The 27,049-nt window shown below is 37.0% G+C and overlaps 1 protein-coding gene across 1 annotated transcript; it reads right to left on the reverse strand.

Annotated features, from left to right (window-relative positions):
- Window positions 1-1,380: 1,380 nt before the first annotated feature.
- On the reverse strand, window positions 1,381-25,842 carry SEM1 (SEM1 26S proteasome subunit). Its single transcript, XM_049894023.1, has 3 exons — window positions 25,634-25,842; window positions 9,460-9,553; window positions 1,381-1,584 (listed from the first exon to the last, which is right to left on the reverse strand). The coding sequence occupies exons 1-3, from the start codon at window positions 25,707-25,709 to the stop codon at window positions 1,542-1,544; spliced, it is 213 nt and encodes a 70-aa protein (XP_049749980.1). The 5' UTR covers window positions 25,710-25,842; the 3' UTR covers window positions 1,381-1,541.
- Window positions 25,843-27,049: the final 1,207 nt, after the last annotated feature.

Raw genomic sequence — 27,049 nt, forward strand, 5'->3', positions numbered from 1 at the left:
TGCTTCACAGGGTTGTTGCAAGTGTCAAAGTAACCTATAAACTGTAAATCCTATATAAAATTTTCTTCAGCTGCCTGACTTGTTCAATTCCTACCTCTGATGTGCTTCATCATCCCGATGCCAAATACCAATTTTCAGTACCCAATCCTTAGAAGAAAAACCACCAAAACTAAAAATTTGATATTTAATTAAGGGCATAGCACTGGATAATTAGAGGTAACTCACTACAGCCTCTGCCCAATTCCTGAGGTTTCAAAATTGTATCTCACTAATTTAAACACAGTCACATGAGGTGGCCACCACGCTGATATCGTCAAGGCAACCACTGATACGGAGACTCTGTAACCGCTTACCAGAATACTGAGACATCAATACATCAAGATATTTCTTAACATGTTACATTAACACGACTGTCTGTGCTTTGGTATGTGATTACAAAAATATCACTTCTATGTACAATGGATTTATATTTTCCAAAGATCTTTCATGTTACTTACTCCATTTGATCCAGAGGTTCTGGAAGGTAGGCAAGGAAGGTTTATGGTTGTCTTAGGAGGAGGAAACTTGTGTTCACAATCATTTGGGGACATAACTTAGATTTCAGGTCCTCAACTCCTATTTTGGTGTCTGTACTACATCATGTTACATAAATTTTACATGTTAAATTACTCATCAGTAGTGATGATTCTACTTCTCAATGAGGGCCATTCAAGTTTGAAAAGTATTTCTACTAAAAGCTGTACATCAGCTTCTTTCCTTTATCAGAAAGAACCCTTTGCAAACCAAATCAAATCTCCCACAAAAGTAGATGTGGCAAGAGTAATTAATTTGCAAAAACTGACTTGTACTAAATGAATCTGCTATGCAGTACCTGAGAAATACACAGAAGTTGATAACGTATCTTGAGTACGCCTCCCCAGTTTTATCAGAGGATGCTGCTCTTAGCACTATGGTGAAACTGCTCTGGCCATTAAGTATTAGTAATACTCTATTAACCATTGATATTATTGGCTCAAAAACTAAGTAAATTTAAAATGGTTAATATTTAAAAACATAGGTTTCAAAGGGTCACCTTAGAAATTTCAGTAAATGTTGCCTAAGCTATCAAAATACAGATGAGATGAAGTTTGATGTGATATGAAAGTACCTTATAAAGCAGGACGAACACTGAATCAACATGATTTAAGAAAAATACTGGATTGGTATCAGATGCTAGTTCCAGATCATTTAAACTCTCTGAGCCTCAGTTAACATTTAAAAAAAAAAAAAAAATCATGCTATGAAATTTAACTGTCACTATATAATAAGTTCTGGGAAATCATCAGTAGTATGAGAAAATTTATGATTACAGGCCAAAGATCAAGACTTCTTCACCAAAGCAAGATTAGATCAAAACATTTATTTTTTGTGTTACAAGAAACAAAAATAAATCCAAGCAGATGCTGAAATAAACATTTTTTAAAGTGTCCCATCCTGGGTTCTCGGTCCTAGAATTTAGTTAACAGTTCAAGTTTCATTTGCTTCAGCACTTCTCCTGGATGCTATGAGGTCTCCATCTTATAACCATGTTTCTCTAATTCAGCTCTATAATAAAACACACAAAAGAACAACATCAGCAAGCATTCATGATAAATTAAACTTTTTCAAAAGAAATTACATAATTAATAGATTAAGTCAATGAGCTAAGCCTGGGCATCAATTTACAATACTATCTAATAACTTTACATTAGTCCCTAAAATGAAACCCATATAAGGAGGAAACTGGATAAGTCAATGTAACACTCATTAAATTTTGCTTTTTCCATCAATAAGCTTATCTTTTATCTTTAACTTTCTTAAGAATAGAAGAACTGTGAGGGACTTATTGCTATCTTCCAAATACCATACAAATGTTTTGTTTCTATTAGATACTTAAAAATAAAACTTGAGAATCATTAACTTTATGGCTAAGAACACAAGACATCCATTTCAAATCTTTTAACCAAAACGCATTGCCATCGAGCCGATTCCGACTCACAGCGACCCTACAGGACAGAGTAGAACCGCCTCATGGGGTTTCCTAGGCTAAAATCTTTATGGGAGCAGATCATCAAGTCTTTTCTCCCCCAGAGTGGCTGATGATCTTTTGGTTAGCAGTCGAGTGCTTTAACCACTGCACCACCAGAGGTCCTTTTCAAATCTTTAGAAATTTTATAGTCATCATAACAAGTATACCCTAGACAGAAAAAAACAGATTGTTTTTCATATTGACATGTATACATTACTCCAACCAAAAAAAAAAACTAATAAAATTTAAGGGTGGGTGAGAATTATTCTGCCTTATATCGATGGCAGTGGGTTTTTGGTGGTTTTAATTATATGTAGACAAATACATTAAATAAGTTATATAATGTTAAATAAGACTTTCCTAAATTTGGAGTCCTGGTGGCTCAATGGCTAAGAGTTCAGCTGCTAACCAAACAGTCGGCAGTTCGAATCCACCAGTCGCTCCTTGGAAACCCTATGGGGCAGTTTTACTCTGTCCTACAGGGTCATTCACGATGAGCTGAAATAGACTAAACAGCAATGGGGTTGTTTTCGTTTTTTGTTTGTTTGTTTGATCCTAATTTTAATGTAGATGAAAATGTCAAAGTTACACATTGGTATAGACACAACACATATAAAAAAGACACTTTTAATGATTTTAAATAATTTATTCAACCTGAGGTTTCAGTCACACTTTGAGAATGCCAACCGCAATTGCTGATCTGCCTTATATAAAACATTTCCAGTAAAAAAGCTTCGTCCTGTAATAAGCTTCAACTATGTAAACTAGCATTCCAATATATCACCAACAACTCATCTACAATCCAGATTTTATAAAAGTTTAAGAAAACTTATTGGTGGGCAAGCCTCTGATAAAATATTGTATAAATATGAAGTGTGATTAATGTACACTAAATCATTACATCCAGTAAGATAAAAAGACATTTGTTCTCAAGTATAATTTGGCTCAGAAACCATCACACTATCCAGTGCAAACATAATGCAAAAAATACATGGAAGGAATGATGTATAGTATTTGTTATTCATTTCTCCAAACTTCTTTGCTTACCTAAAACTCTAACAGTTATTTATAATTATTGACCTAATTTTCATAAATAGTATTAAGGTCAGAGATTATTCAAATGAATCATCCTTGTCTTCTGCTCAGGTATAGAACGCAGTATGAGTTGGTGCTATAAACACTGGTTAGGAGTCAAGAAACTAGTGCAAGCCTCTGACTGTGCCTCTCCTTTTGCTAAGTTCAACTAAATTGCTTCCTTTGGACTTCCCTCACTTAGGAAAATGATTATAATGTCTGTCTTCATGTATAACAACATATCTCCTCCTTTGTTGTCAGGACTAAATGAGAGAAAGTTATATGAATATGATGTAGGAATAATGTAAGAACTTACGGTCAAAGGGAGAGATTAAAAGCATCCATTTGCATTTACCACAGAAAGCTCCTCAAATATTTTCCGCAAGAACTGGTTACCAATCTTTAGCGAATATGGCAAGTCTTTGAATTTCATCTCACACTAAAATTTTATACCTTTCCTATTTAAAATGAAAATAATTTTAAAGCTTTCTTAAGACCTAAGTTTTCTGCTGCCTTTTCAAAACCAGTGTAGATTATTCACTTTCTCTTATTTTAACAAAACAAACCTAAGTTTCAACTAAGATTTAAGTAACAGATACACCAAATTTGTTCAAGGTTTGTGTCTGTCTCCCTAATAGTAGATGGTCACCAATTATGTTTATAAATTGTTTATAAACACCAAGAAATGATGAAGTGTTTTCTATTAGCTAAATGGAAAGTTATTTGCTAGAATTTATGTAAGAAACCAAAAGGAAAATAAATTAAGGCCACTAAGAACAAAACACAAAACAAAACAAACACTAACATCAGGAGGCTGGTGAATGGAAAAAAATCAACAAGAAAGAGGGAAGAACCTTGGTACAAGGAGAGCACCACAGGTATAAGACATACATCATGCATGTAGACTATCTGAAGCAAAAGCAGCAGCACTCCTTTTGTAACAACACAAGAAAAAGGCTAATAACAGTCACTTGTAGGTTTGAGGCCTCCTCTTTACCATCCAAGAAAGTACTCTGCTGATTTTATGGTGGTGGCTTTATCCCTGACATGGTAAATCAGGAATTGTACTGGCTTCTTGGAGTTTTTAAGTACGATGTGATGCAGGGTCTGGGAAATCTCATAATGCTACCTATTTCTACTGATATGTAGAAAGAAAAAAAAAAAATCAGAAGCAGCAAAAAAGAATGACTTTTAGAGACATGCAGACACAGGTGGTCTTTTTCTTTTTGCATCTACTTACTAAAGGAACAGGCAGAGAAAGTAAGTAGCTTGCTATATGGAAAGTATTAAACTATTCAATATACCCAGCATTTTTGGATGTATGGATGCTAAGCAAGTCATCTGAGCTGGGCTACTGAAGAAGAACAGGGTATCAGGACTGGAGGAAGACTCATTAACAACATGCAATATGCACATGACACAACCTTGCTTGCTGAACGCAAAGAGGACCTGAAGCGCTTACTGATGAAGATCAAAAACTACAGTGTTTAGTATGAATTATGCCTCAACAAAAAATAAGAATTCTAAGAATTGGACCAATAACAACATCATGATAAATGAAGAAAATATGGAAGTTGTAAAGGATTTCATTTTACTTGGAACTACAATCAACGCCCATGGAAGCAGCAGTCAAGAAATCAAGTGATGTATTGTACTGGGCAAATCTGCTGCAAAAGACCTCTTTAAAGTGTTGAAAAGCAATGTCGTCACTTTAAACACTAAGGTGCACCTGACCCAAGCCATGGTATTTTCAATTGCCTCATATGCATGCAAAAGCAGGACAATGAATTAGGAAGACCAAAGAAGAATCGATACATTTCAATTATGGTGTTGGCAAAGAATATTGAATATACCGTAGACTGCTAGAACAATGAACAAATCTGTCTTGGAAGAAGTACAGTCAGAATGCTGTACTCACATACTTTGGACATGTTCTCAGGAGGGACGAGTCCCTGGAGAAGGACATCGTGCTTGGTAATGTAGAGGGTCAGTGAAAAAGAGGAAGACCCTCAATAAGACAGACTGACACAGTGGCTGCAACAATGGGCTCAAACAGCAACAACTGTGGCAATGGCACAGGATTGGACAGTGTTTCTTTCTGTTGTGCACAGGGTCACACTAAGTCAGAACCAACTTGACGGCACCTAACAACAACCACCATTTAATCCTCATAGCAACTCTTTGAGTAAAGTACTAATTATCATCTGCATTTTATAGATGAGAAAAGTGAGTCACAGGGAAGCTCAGTGACTTGCCCAAGATTCATGTAGCTAAATAAGAGGCAGATCTGGGATTGGGACCCAGCAATATGGCTCTAGAGTCTGTGCTGTCTCTGCCAAGTTAGAGGACTCATGTCAGAAGACAGTAAAACATGTTCTTACCATGGTTTATGATACCACATTAAGGACTTTGAAGGCTTTTACAAAGACTAGGAAGAACATCTTTGCAGAAGGCTTGTAAATCAAGACAAGTTTTTAAAAAGCAAGGATACACTGTCTGAAGCTGCACTGTCCAATATAGTGGTCACGTGGTATTTAAATGAATTAAAATTAAATATAACAAAAAAACTCAGTTCTTCTGTTGCACTAGCCACATTTCAAGTGTTCAACAGCTGCATGTAGCTAGTGGCCACCATATTGAATAGTACATGTTGAAGAACATTCCATCACCATGTCAAATACTCTATTTGACAGCACCGGTAAAGTATTGACAACCTTAGTGGAAAAGAATCCATGACTCAAATAGGGATATAAAAAGAAAAATTTTATTCACTAACAGAAGCATTAAGATTTATAGGCCTACCGAAACCCACAAACCTAAAGGCAGAAGCACAACAGAGAATATAAGAGCATTGTGGGGGTGTGTTATAAAAAACAAGCCACAAAGAATATATAAATAATGCTCTATTTGCAAACCAGTAAAATAGCAAGATGTAGTAGTAATGAGAAATCTAATTATCAATATATTGCTAAAAGACCCTTGATAAAATGTGATAAAGTCTTGACACAATGTTATGAGAGAAGTGCCATTTCTGATCAATGACCAACATAAAAGAAATAAAACTTTAGAGAAATTTCTTTTGAATGACAAAGAGACAACACTCATTTGGCCTCAACTTTAAAAAGTAAATTTCAAAAACATAACAGAAAAGAAAAACTGACATGATTAAAAACATGAAACAGGGCTCAACAGAGATGGAATGTCTGAAAATAAAATTTCTAATGACCTGATATGACCCCAATGAGAAAAAACAGGAGGATACATATAAAGAAAAAAAGATACCAGGGTGTTCTGTGATGTGCCTCAATTTTAAAGAGAAAAATCAAAGATAAATAGAAAAAAAAGACACTGGCACGAACTTGTAAACACCCAACCAAAAAAAAAAAAAAAAAACACTAGTTAAATCCCAGAATGAAAAAAAAGAACAAAAAGGGCTTTGAGCACCACATATAGATGAAGAATAAGAAAGAATATAGGTTCAGTGCTTAGGATAGATGGTGTAATAGTAACAGATTTTAGAGGAAAAGCTCAACAGGTGTTGTTCTTATCTTATCCATAAAACTACAAAAGGAAACCCCTGAGGGAGCAGGAGATCAGTGGGATGCAGACCCCAAATTCTCATAAAAAGACCATACTTAGTGGTCTGACTGAGACTAGAGGAATCCCGGCGGTCATGGTCCCCAAACCTTCTGTTGGCACAAGACAGGAACCATTCCCGAAGACAACTCATCAGACATGAAAGGGACTGGACAGTGGGTAGGAGAGAGATGCTGATGAAGAGTGAGCTAATTATATCAGGTGGACACTTGAGACTGTGTTGGCATCTCCTGTCTGGAGGGGGGATGGGAGGATAGAGAGAGTTGGAAGCTGGCATAATTGTCACGAAAGGAGAGACTGGAAGGGTTGACTCATTAGGGGGATAGCAAGTGGGGGTACGGAGTAAGGTGTATATAAACTTATATGTGACGGTCTGACTTGATTTCTAAACGTTCACTTGAAGCTCAATAAAAGTTAATTAAAAAAAACCTACAAAAGGAAAAGCAGCATCATTGGGTGAAACTGAAAACCACAACAGATAACTCCACACTGCATTAGTTTAAAAAAGTCTCAAGGCTCTGAATAATCACAACTGGAAGTACTGAAAGAACTGATACAGTAAAAAAATCAGTCAGAAATCTTTGAGAAATCATGAAGAATTGTAAAAGGACCAGACTAACGGTGAAAGGTAAACATAAATTGGGCTATTTTTAAAAAAAGGGAAGAAAGGAAATTGGTAAAATTGTTATGTCTCTAAAATGTCTTTAGAATGTAGAGCTTGTGAGGCCTCTCCCCACATAAAGCAGTGTTACCAAGAGCTACTGTATATTTATTAAAAATAAAAGAAAAAAATCTAAATCATTATAAATTATCTTACTTCCTTTTTGAACAAGGGTCCTAGACCAGTGAATAAGAAGATTTCAATAGTTCTTCTATATCTTTATTTCAGCAAAGTATGTGACAGCCTATTTAGAAATCCTTTGGCCAAAACAGATAAACACAGGCTGAATCAAAATAAAATTAGAGAATGGAACAACCAGAATGGAAATAATGAGAATATTCAGGCACTGTGAAGAATGTAACCAACGTCAATGAACAATTTGTGTAGAAACTGTCGAATGGGAACCTAAACTGCTATGTAAACCTTCACTGAAAACACAGTAAAATACTATTTAAAAAAAAAGGAAGAAAATTAGGGGCTAAAACAAATGGTTTTCAACAAATATGCTAAGACAACTGTATACCCACATGCAGAAGAATGAAGCTGGACCTCTATCTCACACATTATACACAAAAATTAACCCAAAATGGATTGGAGACTTAATGCAAGAAGATAGAATTACAAAGCTCCTCAGGAGAACATACAGAATAAGTCTTTGTGACCTTGAATTAGGCAATGAATTCTTAAATATGACAACAAAAGCAACAAAGAAAATATAAATTGAATCTCATTAAAACTTTTGTGCAAAGGACATTATCAACAAAGTGAAAAGATAACCTAAAGAACAGAAGGAAATATCTGCAAATCATATTTCTAATAAGTACTCAGAATATATAAGGAATTTTTTTTTCTTACAGTGCAACTAAAAATGGGCAAAGGTTTTAAATAGACATTTCTCCAAAGAAAATATACAAATGGCCAACAAGCATATAAAAAGATGCTCAACATCATTAGCCATTAAGGAAATGCAAGTCAAAACCACAGGGAGATGTCACTTTATACCCATTAGGATGGCTATGTCCAAAACACTGGAAAATGACAGATTTTAACAAGGATGGGGAGAAATTAGAACACTTATATACTGCTGATGGCAATGTAAAATGGTACAACCTGGGCGGTTCCTCAAAAAGTGAAACACAGAATTACCGTATGACTCAGCAATTCCACTCTCGGGTATATACTCAAAAAAAAAAAAAAAAAAAACCCCGAACACAAGTATACAAACAAAAACTTGTATATGAATGTTTACAGCAGTGCTATTCACAACAGCCAAAAGCTGGAAAAAACTCAAATGTCATGGAATATTATTCAGCCTTAAAAAGAAATAAAGTACTGAACATGCTGTAACATAGATGAACCTTGACAACCCTATGTAAGTGAAAGAAACCAGACACGTAAGCCAGATCACACACTGTAGATTCCATTTATATGAAATAGCCAGAATAGGTAAATCCATAGAGACAGAAAGCAAGGTTGCCAGGAGCTGGGGAGAAATGAGGATGGGGAGTGAGGCTTAATGGTTTTGGTGTTGCTGTTTGGAATGCTCAAATGTTTTAGAACTACATAGAGATGATGACCGCAGGACAGGATGACTGCACAATATAGTGAATGTATTAAACATCACTGAGTTGTACACTTTGTAAGATGGTTAATTTTATATTAGGCGACTTTAACCTCAATAAATAGAATTAGGTAGGTTTTTACATGAATATGAAAAAATACACTCTTACCACCCCAATCTCCATCCCAGCTTGAGAATCACCAACCTATTAGAGCTCAGCACTTTATGATTCTAATTTCTGCTGAGATACTCAATACTGGTAGAGAACTGACGTTGACAGAATTAAACCCACAAGGATAAAAAATAGCACATTGATTCTATTTAACTATGTTTGTAAAGGGACTAAAAAATAAAACTTTTATGCAATTATGCAAAGTATTCACGCTTAGAAACACGGATGAAGGCAACATGTCTTACTTTTTGTAACTCAAAAATGTATTTCAAAGATTAATTATCCAATATAATATGTCAGTTGCATATTACATGCTAACGATTAATAGTGAGCTATATAAATCTTACCGTAACTGATTGGAGAAGTCATCCTCTACATTGTCATCGTCCCAATTATCCTCCCAGACATGTGCATCTTCATCTTCATCTAAACCAGCCCAGTCTAAAAACAGAACCAGATGCAGTCTAAATATTTCTCATACATTATTTCCATAAATAAAAAAACTCCTGGAAGTTCATCACTGAATCACCCTCACAATTCAAAAATATCTAACACCGTATCTATGAGAAATGGTAATCTTCTTCTTTAAATCTCAAAGTTTATGTTGTTTTGTTCTATCAATTCTTGAATCTGCAGATCTAAAATAGAAGTTAATATAAAAGAATTCTATTAGGCATGAGAAGCTATACTTTTAGGGAGGGTATTTACTTTCCTGATTTTTCCTTGGGCTAATTTTATAAGATCTATTTCACAAAAAAAATTTTTTTTTTTTTTTTTAAATTTCACAGTCTTTCAAAACACAGCACCAACAGCCCTAAAGCAAGCTGAGCAGCAGGAAGATATCAGCTCAGAATTCAAAGCTGGCAAATAAACAAACAAAAAAAGGACAACTCATATAAACATTAAATTAGGTTAAACTATAAGTCATCATTAACATTTGGCTAACATCAATATAAAACTTAGATTTTTTAAAAGAAAGGATAAATATAAATATGCATAAAGAATGTTAGTTTCTAGTTTTCAAAATTTTATTTTTTCTTCTTTTCCTTTTGGTGGTGGTAGCAAGGATTTAAACTGAGATTTCAGCTTTTGTTGATCACAGTCAGAAAACACATATGTAAACCAACAACTTCTTCAGGCAGTCCAGTACCAGAACACTGTGTTACAAAAAGAACACAAGAAGTCACAGACTTTCCTACACCCAAATCTCTAGTCATTTTTATTACAGAAACCAAAGGGCATATAGTGAACTACAGGCTGCCTCCCACTATATCCCTTCCCATATGCTCTTGAGTAGCATTTTATGTGGCAGAATGCCTGAGTTAGAAATCTGTCCGTGGCCCATGTTCTTCTTTACCACCTTCCTGAGTAATATATTTCAACAATGTTACTGATTTCCAAATCTGTCTCCACTGCAGAACTCTCCCTTGAGCTTTAGATCTCCAGCTTCCCCTACCTCCAACCAACATGGTTTCCTGACCTAAGAAAAAATGCAAACATATTCATAATACCAGGTGCCGGGGGAATCATCCTAAATCTCCTCTTCTTTCCATGACCATGGAGAACCCTGGTGGCGCAGTGGTTATAGTGCTGGCTGCTAATCAAAAGGTCGGCGGTTCTAATACACCAGCTGCTCCATGGGAGAAAGACGTGGCAGTCTGCTTCCATAAAGATTTACAGCCTCGGAAACACTATGGGGCAGTTCTACTCTGTCCTACAGGGTCACTACTCGAGGGCAGTGAGTTTAGTTTCTGGTTTTGCATTTCCATGACCAAGTCCTACCCATTTATCTCCTTAATCATTCTCAAATCTATCTTTGTCTTTCCATTCCTATGACCTCTGCTCTAGATCAGATATTTACATTACCCTTTCTTACCTATACAAGGTTAACATTCTTCTAACAGGTTCTTCTTGCTTCTACTCTTTTGATCCTGATAAAAATTGGCCTCCAGAGTGATATCATTATGTACCCTTTTTCATATAAGTGAGATCATACTGTATTTGTCCTTTTGCAACTGACTTATTTCCCTCAACATAATGTTTTCAAGGTTCATTCATGTTGTGGAATTCATCAGAACTTCATTTCTCTTTACGGCTGTGTAATACTCTATTTTACATATATGCCACATTTTGTTTATCCATTTATCTGCTGATGGACATTTCAGTTGTTTACACATTTTGGATATTGTGAAAAGTGTTGCAATGCATATTAGCATACAGGTTGCCACTTGTGTTCCTGCTTTCACGTCTTCTGGATAAATGCCTAGGATTGGGACTGCTGAGTCATATGGTAGTTCTACAGTCAACTTTTTGGGGAACTGCCAAACTGTTTTTCACAGTGCCTGCACCATTTTACATTCCCACAAGCAATGGATGAAGGCTCCAGCTGCTCCACAACCTTGTCAACACCTGTTAAATGTTCCATTTTTCTGGTCACTACCATTCTAACAGAGATGACATGATACATCTTTGTGGTTCTGATATGCATCTGCTAATGACTAATGGTGGCGCAGTGGTTAAAAGCATTCAGCTGCTAACTGAAAGGTCAGCGGTTTGAACCCACCGGTCAACTCTGCAGGAAAATGTGTGACAGTCTGCTTCCATAAAGATTTACAGCCTTGGAAACCCTATGAGGCAGCTCTACTCTGTCCTATAAAGTCGCTATGAGTCAGAATTAACTCGACAGCAGTGGGTTTGGTTTGGCAATGGCTAACGAACATCTTTTCACGTGCTTGTTGGTCATCTGAATATCCTCTTGGTGAAGTGTTTGTTCAAGACCTTTGCCTATTTTTTGATTGGGTTGTTTGTCTTTTTGTTGTTAAGTTGTAGAAGTTCTATACATATTTTGGATATTAGGCCCTTACCCAATACATAGTTCCTAAAAATTTTCTGCCCATCTGTAGTCTTTTTTATTTTGTTGTTAAAGTCTTTTGATGTACTACTGTACTCTTTAAGTTATGTCAAACTATCTCAGGTGCCACCACCCGTCTGTCAGCCTGTCATACTGTGGTGGTTTGTCTGTTGCTATGAAGCTGGAAGCTATGTCATCAGTATTTCAAATACTAGCCAGGTCATTCATGGTGGACAGGTTTTAGCAGAGCTTCCAGACTAAGACAGACTAGGAAGAAAGGCCTGTTGATCTACTTCTGAAAATTAGTCAATGAAAATTCTATGAATCACAGAATAGTGTTCGTGACTTCTACTTGCTTACTTTTGACGCATCATCAGGAGGGAATAATCATTGAGGGCCAGCAAAGACAATGGAAACCCTCAACGAAACGGAATGACACAATGGCTACAACAATGAACTCAAACATATCAACGATCACAAAGATGGTGCAAGACTGGACAACGTTTCATTCTGAAGTGAGTCAGAGCCCACTCGACAGCAACTAACAATAACCATCTCACATGTAAGAGTTTAGGCATATCCTGCTTTCGTTCTACTTAGGTTGACCTATCTGCTATAATCTTGACACTGATTTATGTTTTATCATTTTAAAAATATATATTACCGTATTTTTACATAAATAATGCACACCTTTTACATCTGTTTGTCAACAACACCCTCCCCACCCCCCACAAGGTATTTTGTAAGTGCATTATGCTAATTTTTGTTTTGTTTTTTAGAGAAACGTAAAAAAATTGGCATAGTGGCACTCAAGGAAATCAACTGCAGGGGAAGGAGGACAAACATAGGGGGAGGGAGGGCAAACACAGAAAGTAAGCATAACTTGAATAGTATACCACATAATGAATGTTTTAAAACAAAAATATTTTAAATTACTTAACACTGAAATCCACTGGGAAGATGCCCCCAAGTTAGTCATATAGCTTAAAGTGCTAATACACAACTTCCCCAATATGAAAACCACAGCAATGAAGCACAACCACAAAATCTTCATTTTTCTTCAGCCCAAACTTTACACTTCATGTTTTAAAATAGCTTAAAATTTTCTGTTTATCAAGTATTCTATGTTGCTCCTCTTCTCTCTTTCGGTTTGCCATCTTTCAGACCTAATACTTAGCTTGACTTGGACTTACCCTGAATTTGCTCAAATATTCATTCTCCATTTAAAGCATACGTGGCTTCCTGGGGAAATGGCTGATTCCAGATCTGGGAAATTACTAGGTGAGTCTGGAATATCTTTTTATGCCCAAAAGCATGTCAAAAGCAGACAGAAACCAGCTTAAAACCAGATCTTGGACAACTCAAGAATCAAAAAGAATAGCTGTAATGGATTGTACTACATTGAATTTTTTAAAAATCTTTGAGAAAAGGAATGTTTTCCTTTACAATTTTCAGGTGTATAAATATAGAAAGGTTGACAGAATTTGAAAATTATACAACCCCCAATGCAATTTAGGCAAGGATCAACAATGGTTGCTAAACTAATGGGCAAAAAATGGCTAGACAACAGAACAGATTACTTACTCATTGTTGTTGTTGTTGTTAGGTGCCTTCGAGTCGGTTCCGACTCATAGCGACCCTATGCACGACAGAACGAAACACTGCCCGGTCCTGCGCCATCCTAACAATCGTTGTTATGCTTGAGCTCATTGTTGCAGCCACTATGTCAATCCACCTCGTTGAGGGTCTTCCTCTTTTCCTCTGACCCTGTACTCTGCCAAGCATGATGTCCTTCTCCAGGGACTGATCCCTCCTGACAACATGTCCAAGGTATGTAAGATGCAGTCTTGCCATCCTTGCCTCTAAGAAGCATTCTGGCCGCACTTCTTCCAAGACAGATTTGTTTGTTCTTTTGGCAGTCCATGGTATATTCAATATTCTTCGCCAACACCACAATTCAAAGGCATCGACTCTTCTTCAGTCTTCCTTATTCACTGTCCAGCTTTCACATGCATGTGATGAAATTGAAAATACCATGGCTTGGGTCAGGCGCACCTTAGTCTTCAGGGTGACATCTTTGCTCTTCAACACTTTGAAGAGGTCCTTTGCAGCAGATTCACCCAATGCAATGCGTCTTTTGATTTCTTGACTGCTGCTTCCATGGCTGTTATTATGGATCCAAGTAATATGAAATCCTTCACAACTTCAATCTTTTCTCCATTTATCATGATGTTGCTCACTGGTCCAGTTGTGAGGATTTGTTTTCTTTATGTTGAGTTGCAATCCATACTGAAGGCTGTGGTCTTTGATCTTCTTTAGTAAGTGCTTCAAGTCCTCTTCACTTTCAGCAAGCAAGGTCGTGTCATCTGTGTAATGCAGGTTGTTAATGAGTCTTCCTCCAATCCTGATGCGCCGTTCTTCTTCATATAGTCCACCTTCTCGTATTATTTGTTCAGCATACAGATTAAATAGGTATGGTGAAAGAATACAACCCTGACGCACACCTTTCCTGACTTTAAACCAATCAGTATCCCCTTGTTCTGCCCGAACAACTGCCTCTTGATCTATGTAAAGATTCCTCGTGAGCACAGTTATGTGTTCTGGAATTCCCATTCTTCGCAGTGTTATCCATAGTTTGTTATGATCCACACAGTCGAATGCCTTTGCATAGTCAATAAAACACAAGTAAACATCCTTCTGGTATTCTCTGCTTTCAGCCAGGATCCATCTGACATCAGCAATGATATCCTTCGTTCCACATCCTCTTCTGAAACCAGCCTGAATTTCTGGCAGTTCCCTGTCGATATACTGCTGCAGCCGTTTTTGAATGATCTTCAGCAAAATTTTGCTTGCATGTGATATTAATGATATTGTTCTATAATTTCCACATTCCACTGGATCACCTTTCTTGGGAATAGGCATAAATATGGATCTCTTCCAGTCAGTTGGCCAGGAAGCTGTCTTCCATATTTCTTGACATAGACGAGTGAGCACCTCCAGCATTGCATCTGTTTGTTGAAACACCTCCATTGAAATTCCATCAGTTCCTGGAGCCTTGTTTTTCACCAATGCCTTCAGAGCAGCTTGGACTTCTTCCTTCAGTACCACTGGTTCCTGATCACATGCCACCTCTTGAAATGGTTAAACATCGACTCATTCTTTTTGGTATAATGACTCTGTGTATTCCTTCCATCTGCTTTTGATGCTTCCTGCGTCGTTTAATATTTTCCCCATGAAATCCTTCACTACTGTAACTCAAGGCTTGAATTTTTTCTTTAGTTCTTTCAGCTTGAGAAATGCCGAGCGTGTTCTTCCCTTTTGGTTTTCCATCTCCAGCTCTTTGCACGTGTCATTATAATACTTTATTTTGTCTTCTTGAGAGGCCCTTTGAAATCTTCTGTTCAGTTCTTTCACTTCATCAATTCTTCCTTTTGCTTTAGCTGATCGACGCTCAAGAGCAAGTTTCAGAATCTCCTCTGACATCCATCTTGGTCTTCTTTCTTTCTTGTCTTTTCAGTGACCTCTTGCTTTCTTCATGGATGGTGTCCTTGATGTCATCCCACAACTCGTCTGGTCTGCGGTCACTAGTGTTCGATGCGTCAAATCTGTTCTTCAGATGGTCTCTAAATTCAGGTGGGATATACTCAAGGTCATATTTTGGTTCTCGTGGACTTGCTCTGATTTTCTTCAGTTTCAGCTTGAACTTGCATATGAGCAATTGATGGTCTGTTCCACAGTTGGCCCCTGGCCTTGTTCTGACTGATGACATTCAGCTTTTCCATCGTCTCTTTCCACAGATGTAGTCAATTTGATTTCTGTGTGTTCCATCTGGCGAGGTCCATGTGTACAATCGCTATTCATATTGGTGAAAGAAGGTATTTGCAATGAAGAAGTCGTTGGTCTTGCAAAATTCTATCATTCGATCTCTGGCATTGTTTCTATCACCAAGGCCCTATTTTCCAACTACTAATTATTCTTCTTTGTTTCCAACTTTTGCATTCCAATCGCCAGTAATTATCAATGCATCTTGATTGCATGTTCGATCAATTTCAGACTGTAGCAGCTGATAAAAATCTTCTATTTCTTCATCTTTGGCCCTAGTGGTTGGTGCATAAATTTGAATAATAGTCGCATTAACTGGTCTTCCTTGCAGGCGTTGGATATTATCCTATCACTGACAGCGTTGTACTTCAGGATAGATCTTGGAACGTTCTTTTTGACGATGAATGCAACACCTTTCCTCTTCGAGCTGTCATTCCTAGCATAGTAGACTATTTGATTGTCCGATTCAAAATGGCCAATACCAGTCCATTTCAGCTCACTAATGCCTAGGATATCGACATTTATGCGTTCCACCTCATTTTTGATGATTTCCAATTTTCCTAGATTCATACTTTGTACATTCCAGGTTCCGATTATTAACGGATGCTTGCAGCTGTTCCTTCTCATTTTGAGTCATGCCACATCAGCAAATGAAGGTCCTGAAAGCTTTACTTCCCACATGTCTGTCAGTTTGTCGTACTGTGAAGGCTTGTGTGTTTATGCCACCGGTATTCAGATACCAGCAGGGTCACCCATGGAGGACAGGTTTCAGGTGAGCTTCTAGACTAAGACAGACTAGGAAGAAGGACCCGGCAGTCTACTTCTGAAAAGCATTAGCCAGTGAAAATCTTATGAATAGCCGCGGAACATTGTCTGATATACTGCTGGAAGATGAGCCCCCCGGGTTGGAAGGCACTCAAAAGATGACTGGGGAAGAGCTGCCTCCTCAAAGTAGAGTCGACCTTAATGACGTGGATGGAGTAAAGCTTTCGGGACCTTCATTTGCTGATGTGGCACAACTCAAAGTGAGAAGGAACAGCTGCAAACATCCATTAATAAACACTTACTCATTACGAAGGGGAAAATGAAGAGACCTGGTAGTCATCATCTAAGCCAGGTGATGAAACTTAGCATCACCAATAGATGGCACAACTTAACATGTATCACTTGATTTGATGCAATAAGAAATACACCCATGCAGTACTCTTGCTAAAAACGTCGTCCTGAATCTAACGATAAGGAAACTGTTAGGCAAATTCAGATTGTACTTTCTACAACTGGCCTCTTCAAGTAAGTCAACGTCATGTAAAACAAAAAGAGAAAAAAAGAAGGAAACTGTTATGATACTAAAGCGATATAATAACCAAATACGATGCGTAAGTAAAGTGACTGAACACTGGATTGGCGAATACGGCAGTAAAAGGCATCTTTGGATTATATATGTGGATGACATTATTGAATTAATGTTAATTTTCTTAGGTGTGAATGTAAAACCGGTTTTATGAAGGATATCTTCTCATGATATTTGTGTTGCAATATTTAAGTGACATGTTATTTCGTTGACAACTTACTTGCAAACATATATATATCTACACATACATATGGAGAGATAATGAATGATAGAAATAAAGCAAATACGTTAAATGTTAACAATTAATTGTTCTATTTGTTTTACTATTCTTTAAAAAACTTTTCTAATAGGGTTGAATGTGGAAAATGTGGAAAAAATAGTTTTCTAAACATTGATTGGAAATAACCTCCTCTGAAAGTCTTCCCTAATCCCTTTTCCTCTGATTAAAAAAAAAAAAGTCCATTCCAAGTCATGGCGACTCCTTGTGTGTCAAAACTAGAACTGTGCTCCAAAGGGCCTTCAATGGCTGATGTTTAGAAGTAGATCACCAAACCTTTCTTCCAGGCTCCTCTGTGTGGACTCAACTCTCTAACCTTTCAGTCAGCAGCTGAACACGTTAAGCGTCTGCACCACCCAGGGTTTCGTTTGTGTAAAATTTCTACCACAGTATCATACAATCATAATCATCAGTTTATGTCTGGATCCATTACTAGTACCTGAGCTCCTTAAGAATAACAACTACATTTTACTTCTCTTAGTCTTCCTCGGAGATAAACAGTACCTAGCATATCCACAACAAAGGTGTGTACAACAGGTGCATTAGAAATGGGTATAAAAGCAGCAACAGAACTCTAAAAATAAAAAACTGTACATTTTTTATTCCTGCCACTCCCCAAAAGACAGTAATTATGAGTTATAGACCCTCTAAAATAGGCCATTAGCTTCATCATAGCAGTTACCTTACTAGAAACATGGTTGAGAACATTTCAATCTGAGTAGAAAAATCATGAAACAACAAGAGGCCTGATTTGGGTTTTCCTTATGCACATAGAGACTTAAAACTACTTGGGGTAATAACTCATAATATAGGTATTTTATTCCAGTTACATTATGTACCTGGATATGTCACTGCCCAGATTTACAAATAAAGGAAAAGTACCTCTGTCTACTTGCTTCCCCAAACCAGAAACTTGGGAGGCATCTTGGCTGCTCTTCGTCCTTCAACTATCACAATCATTATGTCCTTTCCATTTCAATTCCTAAGTTTCTACAGAGTTAGTCACTCCCTCCCCATTCTTATTGCTGTTAATTTAGGAGTGATGGTTCCCCTTGGTGGGCTATTATTGTGGCCTTCTTTCTGACCCTTCCACTTGCTCCTCTCTTACGTAGCTTAGACCCATCCTCCACTGATGCCTAAAATGAACACTGCCATTCCTCTTAGTGACCATTCAAAACCTTCAGGTAAAAACCACATCTTATTAAATTTGAAACCCTAATGACAATAGCTAAGTGCCTGACAACGTAGATAATAAAAAGCTGGGTAAATGTAGCTACATTTCTAAAGTTTCCCTCCTTTTTGAGCCCAGAAATGGGAATTGTCAAATTTTTTTTTTTACTGATACTTGAAGGAGTCTTTGTAAAGACATCTAACAGAGCTTAATGTTCCATGAAATAATTAAAATACATAAAAACTGGAAACTATGTTTTGAGTAAAGGGAGTAACGTAACTCAAGTCACAACTGAACTGTTTTAAGGTTCTGAAACACTAAGCTTCAAGTTTGGCTGAACCAATTTCAACTAACCAGCTTCCTACATTATTAACCAGATAGCTTCTATGCCTACTGGTCCTTAAAGAAGAAAAAAGCTGATAATGTACCAAAACATTCAAGTTAGCAATGTAAAATAATATTATTTCACATTTATCTGCTAGCTAACATTCAAAGTTTTTGAAAAGTGCTATAGGGCCTTAATTGTTTTTGAAAACATTTTAAACATAGCCTTTCCACAACAGTAAAAATATAGACCCCCCAGGAGCTTTCAATCTAATCGTGATTTGATTCAAAATATTGATTTCAATATAGTTATTACTTGATGTCACTCAAATGTCTTCAAATTGGCTTTTATTCTTTTAACAACTTACTATTTTAAATTACTTAATAAATGCACCATTAATAAAATTGGTATTCATACTGACAAACCAAAATCTGTAATCTATTTTAAGGGAAAACTTTAAAAATGTTTTTGTTTACTAACTAGGATTATACACTGAACCATATTAATTAAAAATATTGGGCCATATTATGTAAAAAGCTTAAGTGATAGGATGTAATATGCTAAAATATTATTTCCAACACTTAAAACTTTACTAGGAAAATGTATACAATAAAAAAAAAAGTTGTGCCTGTTGTAATCTCTGGGATTCAGGTGACATCAAATGGCATCTATTACAAAACATTTCTGAACTGTATTTTAATTTTCAATTAAAACACTCCACTGATAGCTATTCATATTTAATCACTCATTTTTAAAGCCTTACACCCAGAAGTAGGTTTTTTTTTTTTCCCCTTCTTTTTTCTAAAGGCAAAATAATAAAATCAAACAAGGATACCTGACTGATGTCTAATTCCTTTCTGGAATAGGCAAGTAACCTTATAAATACCTTCAACACTAAATGCACTGCCAGGATTGTGATTAATCATTAAATAGCCCAGCTGTGTTTACTTCAGTGTACAGACCTCCAGACGTTTACTGGTAAAAAAAAATTACCATATTTTTAAAAGTCAGAATTGGAAATTATCAATAACAGATGACTGATACATAAGTTTTTAGCAATTCTAGGTTATTTAAGACTTTGTCCCAAAATCTGGCTTTGTTCACATTTTACCAGTGAGAATTACATCTGTGACTAGTTTTAAATATCAAAAATCTGAGCCATCAAAAATTCCCAAATCTAAGTATCACCTTGATATTTAAATATGAAAAAGGTTTTCTCTCAACTTAGAAAATGTTTATAAAATTACTTACACTTCCCACTCCCAACATACATTCCTAAATCTCTTAAAGTATGAAGCATACAACTTTGGAGAAAAGTAAAAAGGAAATTCCATTTATACCAAATAGGGCTGCAAATGTTCTATTCTATACCTATTTTCAGGAACATAAAATTCTTATTCATTCTATAACAGTAATGCTACTCTGAATATAAACAAATATTCAACAGGGATTCTTCAAATAAAAACATGCATGTATATGGAAAATATCATATGAACGGAAAAATAAAACAGCTGATGGCTCAAAAAAAACATCTAGATTGTATTTAAATCCCACTCACCACCATTGGTGACTAAAAAAGAACAGCAATAGCTGCGAACTGCATCATTACATTCCTGAGTATGAAAATGAAGCTACATCAAATCTAGTCATTCTGAGATAAATTTACATATGCCCCTACTTAAAAACCAAGCAAACAAATAAAAAACCTGGTGCATCAAACTGATTCTGACCCACAGCAACCCTTGCACTGTATAAAACAGATTAACATTATTTTTCTAAAACTTCATTTTCTGTAGATTATCATGATGCAAACACACATATATATACTCTACAGATTTAATGTCTATTCAATGGCTAAGAAATCAGTATCTAACATAGTATTCTCATACTACTATATTTTCTCCAACAAGGACCAAAAACTTCAGCGGGGAACTTCAAAGCAAACATCCAAACCAGCCCCCTGCCCCCAGACCTGTTGCCATCCAGTTGATTCCAACTCATAGTGACCGTATAAGACAAAGCAGAACTCCCCATAGGGTTTCCTGGGCTGAAATCTTTACTGGAGCAGATCACTGGGTCTTTCCTCCCAACCACCAACCTTCTGGTTAGCAGTCCAGTGCCTAAACTATTGAGCCACCAGGATTCCTCGATAGATCATAGATGTAAAAATGTGTATGTGTGTACACATACATAAACATTTAAGAGGGCCTATGAGCAGAGATATCTCAAAAGCAATGAGCGCAATCAGAATACAGATCTTGTGTTCTAAATACCTTTTCCACTAAAACGAACCCACGTTGAAGTAGGTGATACCAGAGCTGGATCAGGGAAAATACAAGGTCATTTTGGAACATCTTGTGCCAAAATGCTCAGAAATAAAGAATGATAGATACATGTCAAAAAGGTCACAGAGACAGCTTAAAGAGGTTTCCTGGGTTCAAATGCGGGACAATTTGAAGATTAAAATAAGTAAGAGTAACAAATCATAACATACTGAATAAAATGAGAACCCATGAGTCCATAGTGATATATATAAGCAAATGAATAAACTGAAAGTTTGATGATAAAAGAATGCTGTATTTACATGGTTTCTAAGTCCTTTTCCACAAAATACTTACTAATTTTGAGGAGAAAAGAGTGGCTTCACAATGGAGAAGCCTGACAGATATCACCTTGAAGTGTTCAAAGTGAGCATCATTAGTAGTGGTACAAATGAGAATCATGTTCCACTTGATAGGATGCAACAACAACAACGCAGAATCACAACTGTGACATTCCTGCCAAGATGCACAGCCTGAATCCAATCATGTGCAAACACGAGACAAATCCAAGTTTAGGGATATTCTACAAAATAATTGGCCTGTAATCTTCAAAAGTATCAAAATTATGTGAGCTCTAGACTGAAGAAGACTAAAGAGACACAGCAATTAAATGCAACCCGTGATTCTGAATCAAGACGTGACCAAGACAACTAGAGAAACCAGAAAGGAATCTGAGGATTAGATGACAGTAAAGTATCACTGCTAAATTTCCTGATTTTGATGGTTGTACTGTAGTTACATCTTTGCGGAAATACACATTAAAGTATTCACAGGTAATGGGACATCGGGTTGGCAACTCTTAAATGGTTCAAGGAAAAAAGTTGTACTATACTTTCGAGTACTTTGTAAGTTTGTGATTGTATCAAAACAAAAAAACTCTACTAAAAATAGAAATAATGATGAACTTGCCAATCTGACCTGACAATTTCCTCTCTGGGAAGTCATCTTATGGATAAGTGCACACATACAAAGATGTAAAAATATACACTGCAGCCATATTCCGTAACAGAAAAAGAAACTAAAAAACCTAGATATTGATCAATAAGGGACTAGTTAAATTATTTAACATACATACAATGGACTAGTATGCAACTATTAAAAAGCATAAGGCAGATCTTTACATTAATACCAAGAGCTTTCTAAATACATTAAGCAATAAAAAACAGGCAGAATAGTGTATATATAGTATATGGTCCTTGGTGTGTATATTTAAAGGATATATACAAACAAATTCTGGAAGGATACTTAAAAAATCATTTAGCAGTGGTTACCACTGAAGCACGAGAAATAGGGAGAAAGAGCAGAACAGTGCTTTTACTTTTCAATTTATACTTTTTATAGGTTCAATTTTTTATCATAAGCAGTTACCTGTACAACTATTCTACGCTGTAAAGATATTGTAAAGGCTAATGAACAGTGACTTGAAACCTAGGTCTTATCCTAAATTCATCATGCTTATTTCATCCTAGGGTTCAAAAACTTTAACTTACTAGTTGCACATGGTTACCATTAATGGAATTCAACAGGCACACTGCTATCCATTATTCAGTGAAACCTGTGAAAGCCAGAACTCAACGGGACTTTGTTTTACAGGTCTCACAAGTTTTTCACCTTTCACAAGGTGCATTCACCACTTTTCTATCACTCTATGTAGTGGAAAATATTTTGTGTTTCCCTTTTCTGACAGGTTGCCACCTTACATAGGTTTTACTGTATATTTTTTTCTTAAAAAATTTTTAGTAACATGAATTCTCCATCTCTTGCTATCACCATGTAACTAAATTAAATGTTTGATGTTATTATTTACATGTCCACTATATTGGTGAAGTGCTCGGCTGCTAACAGAAAGGTCCGTGATTTGAACCCACCAGCTGCTCCAGGAGAGAAAGATTGAGGCAGTCTGCTTCCGTAAAGATTTACAGCCTTGGAAACCCTATGAGGCAGTTCTTCTCTGTCCTACAGGGCTGCTATGAGTTGGAACAACTCAACGGCAATGGGGCTTGGGGTTTTTTTTTGGTATGTTATATTTAAGGAGCCATGGTACGGTAACGGTTAAGTGCTTGACTGCTAACCAAAAGGTTGCTGGTTCGAAACAACCCAGTGGCTTCGTGGGATAAAGACCTGGCCATCTACTTCCTCAAAGATTACAGCCTAGAAAACCGGATGGACAGTTCTACTCTGTCACATGGGATTACTATGAGTTGAAAATAAACTCAACAGCACACAACATATTACATTTTATAACTACAAACAGCAAAGCCCTTTTTGCACCAGGTAAACAGACTAGAGCAGTATCTGACATATTTGTTACGTCTACCTTCTATATTTAAGATTCTAAAGAACACTTCTATTGATTGTTTAGTATAGTTGGTATCTAATGCTCATTAAATGTTTCTCGGTGGCATTTTTCATAGGACATTCTTCATTGTGCAGGACTGGTGCATGTTGTTGCTGGGTGCCATCGAGTTGATTCCGACTCATAGCAACCCCACGTGACTGAGTAGAACTGCCCCACAGGATTTTATAGGCTGTAATTTTTACAGAGTAGATTTCTACATCTTTCTCCCAAGTCCTGCACTTGCTAAATTCTGGTAGTTACTTCACACTCCCTCCCAGCGAGTGAATGTCGACGAGGATTTAAAAAAAAAAAAAACTCCCCTGGTTAAGGACCACTACAAAAAGGTGTACTACTTTGTTAGGCACAGGTGAGAGTGCCTCAGTTACTCCAGAATGCTGGCAGCATTAGGGGACCACCAGCCTTTGTCGCCTCAACAGACAGATTCCCATCAATAACAGTTTCTCCAGAAGTGTAGGGAGGTGAGTAGTACTGTGCACCTGATTTCTTTAGACAATATAGCAGTTTCATTGGTTACAGGAAAATTATACAATACTTGGAATAACAGTATTTTTATACAAATACTATTATTTCTGGAGGCAAAGTCAAGTTCATTTTAAATAACCTAAAAAAAAAAAAAACCTCTCAGTTGTGGCACAGAAAGAGGAGAACAAGAGAATCTAAAGGGCTATTTTCTTCTCACCTAATTGTCAGAAAAAGAAAATTAATGAAAATATTTTTTAAAAACTTTCAATATCTGATATGAAAAATTGTTTCAAGTTTCAGATGAATTAGAGTACATGGATTAGTTTTAGACCTCACTCTACTATTACCTCATTTCCACTAAACAAAATTATATTAAGTATGCTATAAATAAATAGAACAAGTTATTCCAGCTATGTGGTTTTATGCACAATAAGATCATGACAGAGTACAACTTAAGACAATTTTAGTGAAGGGATAATTGCTTAATACTACAGACAAGTACACCATTAATCACAGTTCTCTTCCTACTAACCACCTGCAGAAATGCTACCCAACAGTAATCTCCTTTGCTTATAAGATAAATATGTGAATCCTACTCATAACCATTAGCCAATAAAGCAAATAACTCTGAAAATGTAACTGGCAACAGCTATCTAACAAGTAAACAGAAGCAGTACAGCTTCAGGGCTTCGTGTCCCAATTTCAGTTCCCTAATTTTTAGCCATTGTGTGGCACTGGGCAAGTTTACTAACCATCCGAAGCTTCACTTTCTTTATCTGAAAAATGGTAATACCAGTACCCACTTCTTCCTAGAGTTTGAGAATGAAATAAATTAATACAATTAAAGCACTAAGAAAAGTGCCTGACAACGTGGTAACCACTCGATAATGTTAACTATAGCTATTTGCTATTATTAACTACAATGAGAAAACTAAAGGTCCTCTAAGTAACCATGAAACTAATAAAAAAGTACACGTTTTAGAATCTTATAAACTCTTAAGTTAGCTCGAAGATAAAAAAGCTAAGTGACCAAAAATGATGAGCAACAAGGGTGACCAATATTTGTACTAACCCAGTGCCGTCGAGTCGGTTCCGACTCATAACGACCCTACAGGACAGTGTATTAGAAAAAACCTAATCCTCTCAGCCTACTTAATAGGTTTCATCTGTAACGTCCTAAAAGTAACCAGCATTGGCATAACCAGGTGCAACAAACAACTTAATTCTGGAATGGTTTAAGAGCAAGGGAAGGCCAAGAAATCAAAAGAAAATAAACGGAAAAAGACACTATGTAGACATATACGGGGAGCGGGGGGAAGGGAAGAAACTGAACAGGGTCAACGTGGCTCCTCCCAATGAGGAAGCAGAAGCCCTTTGGCCTCGCCAGTAAGTTCCACCGTGACCCGGGCGCCAAGACCCGGAGGCGCACAGGGTCGCGCGTCCGGAGCCTGGGGAGCCCGCTGCTGAGGTCCAAGCGTCCCGCGGAAACCCCGAGCCGGGTCCGAAGGCCCGCGCCTCATCCACCCAGAGGCCCCAGTCACCGACCGCGCGGCTCTGAGGCCAGCAGGGCCCAGCCGATTACCTTCGGCAGGGAACTCCTCGAACTCGTCGTCCTCCTCCAGGAGACCCAAATCTACCGGCTGCTTTTTCTCTGACATCGCGACCCTCTGCGCCAAAAGCCACCGAGCCAGTTAGGAGAGTGGATCTCTCACTCTTTTTCTCCCAACAGCCGCAACTGCCGCTACCGCCTCCGAGGCCGGCGCTACCATAGAGACTCGGGGCAAGAGCTACGGGAACAGCGCAGGGGATGCTGGGATACTGGAGGTCGGCCCCGCGCCTCCTGAGAATTTAGCAATCCTTTAATAAAAAAAAAAAAAAAGGTGGATTATTTTGTGTCTTCACCGTTTTATGCGGACTCTCTGAATTGCCAAAGTTGAGATCAGAGTAGGTTTCCTTGAGTAGAAAAGACTCAGTATGTAGAAAAATTAATCACCTTTATTTAGTGTACAGCTGAGGAAGGAAATCTAGAGAGATGAAATGGCTGCTAAAGGGCCTGGTTTACATTCACCAAAGGCCTCCCAAGTGCAAAGCCTTTAACATAGGTTACCTCCTGTCCTTAAACCAGTTCCGCAAGCATGGGGTTAGGAATTCACACCACAGAAAATTCAGGTTCAGAAAGCAACAGCCAAAGATAGATACGTAGCGCTAGACAGTTTACCTGACTTTTCCATTATGCAGTGTTCCTCAGTTACTTTGTGGTAAAATAGCCTGTTAAATTAGAATATGTATATTTTATAATAATGTGTTAGAGTTTATATATATATAAATTCTAACATGTTATTATAAAATATGAAATAGTGAGTTTATGTTAACATTGTGTTGCATTTAAAATGTATAATTTTGAAATTTTTGTCATTGAATGTCATTTGAAATAGTGTTGAAATATATGAAACTGTATGTAATATGGATGTTTAGTATGGGTGAATACTGGAGTCTCTGGGTGGCACAAATGGTTAAGCACTTGACTACTAGCGAAAAGGTTGGTGATTCAAAACTACCCAGAGGCATCTTGGAAGATAGACCTGGCAATCTGCTTATGGAAGGTCACAACTGTGAATACTCTATAGGGTAGTTAGGGTTACCGTGGGGTTACCATGGTCAGAATGCACTTGACGGCAACTAACAGCAACGACATGGGTGAATATATATATATATATTCTGTAACTTTCATTATATATTGACTTATTGTAAATTTAGACACGTGTATTTATTTATTTAAATTGCATTTATTCATTCAGTAGCATTAGTTCATACCGTGCGTCAGGCACTGTGCTAAAATCAGAAGTGTACACATAAGGTTCTTCCCATCAAGGAGCTCATATTTCATTCAAAGATATGTAAATAGATAAATCACAATGAAACAGTAATCCATTTGAGTCTTCATTTTAAAATAAAATTATGTGAGAAATATAGTTTATGGGACCACAGAGAATGGAGC

This window comes from Elephas maximus, chromosome 8, assembly GCF_024166365.1.
Source record: "Elephas maximus indicus isolate mEleMax1 chromosome 8, mEleMax1 primary haplotype, whole genome shotgun sequence".
Classification (NCBI taxonomy): domain Eukaryota; kingdom Metazoa; phylum Chordata; class Mammalia; order Proboscidea; family Elephantidae; genus Elephas; species Elephas maximus.

Coding starts and splice junctions, on each gene's coding strand:
- SEM1 (XM_049894023.1), bottom strand. CDS start 25,709: ATGTCAGAGAAAAAGCAGCCGGTAGATTTGGGTCTCCTGGAGGAGGAC. Junction 9,554..25,633: donor CGAGGAGTTCCCTGCCGAAG/GTAATCGGCTGG, acceptor TTCTGTTTTTAG/ACTGGGCTGGTTTAGATGAA. Junction 1,585..9,459: donor GACTTCTCCAATCAGTTACG/GTAAGATTTATA, acceptor GTTTTATTATAG/AGCTGAATTAGAGAAACATG.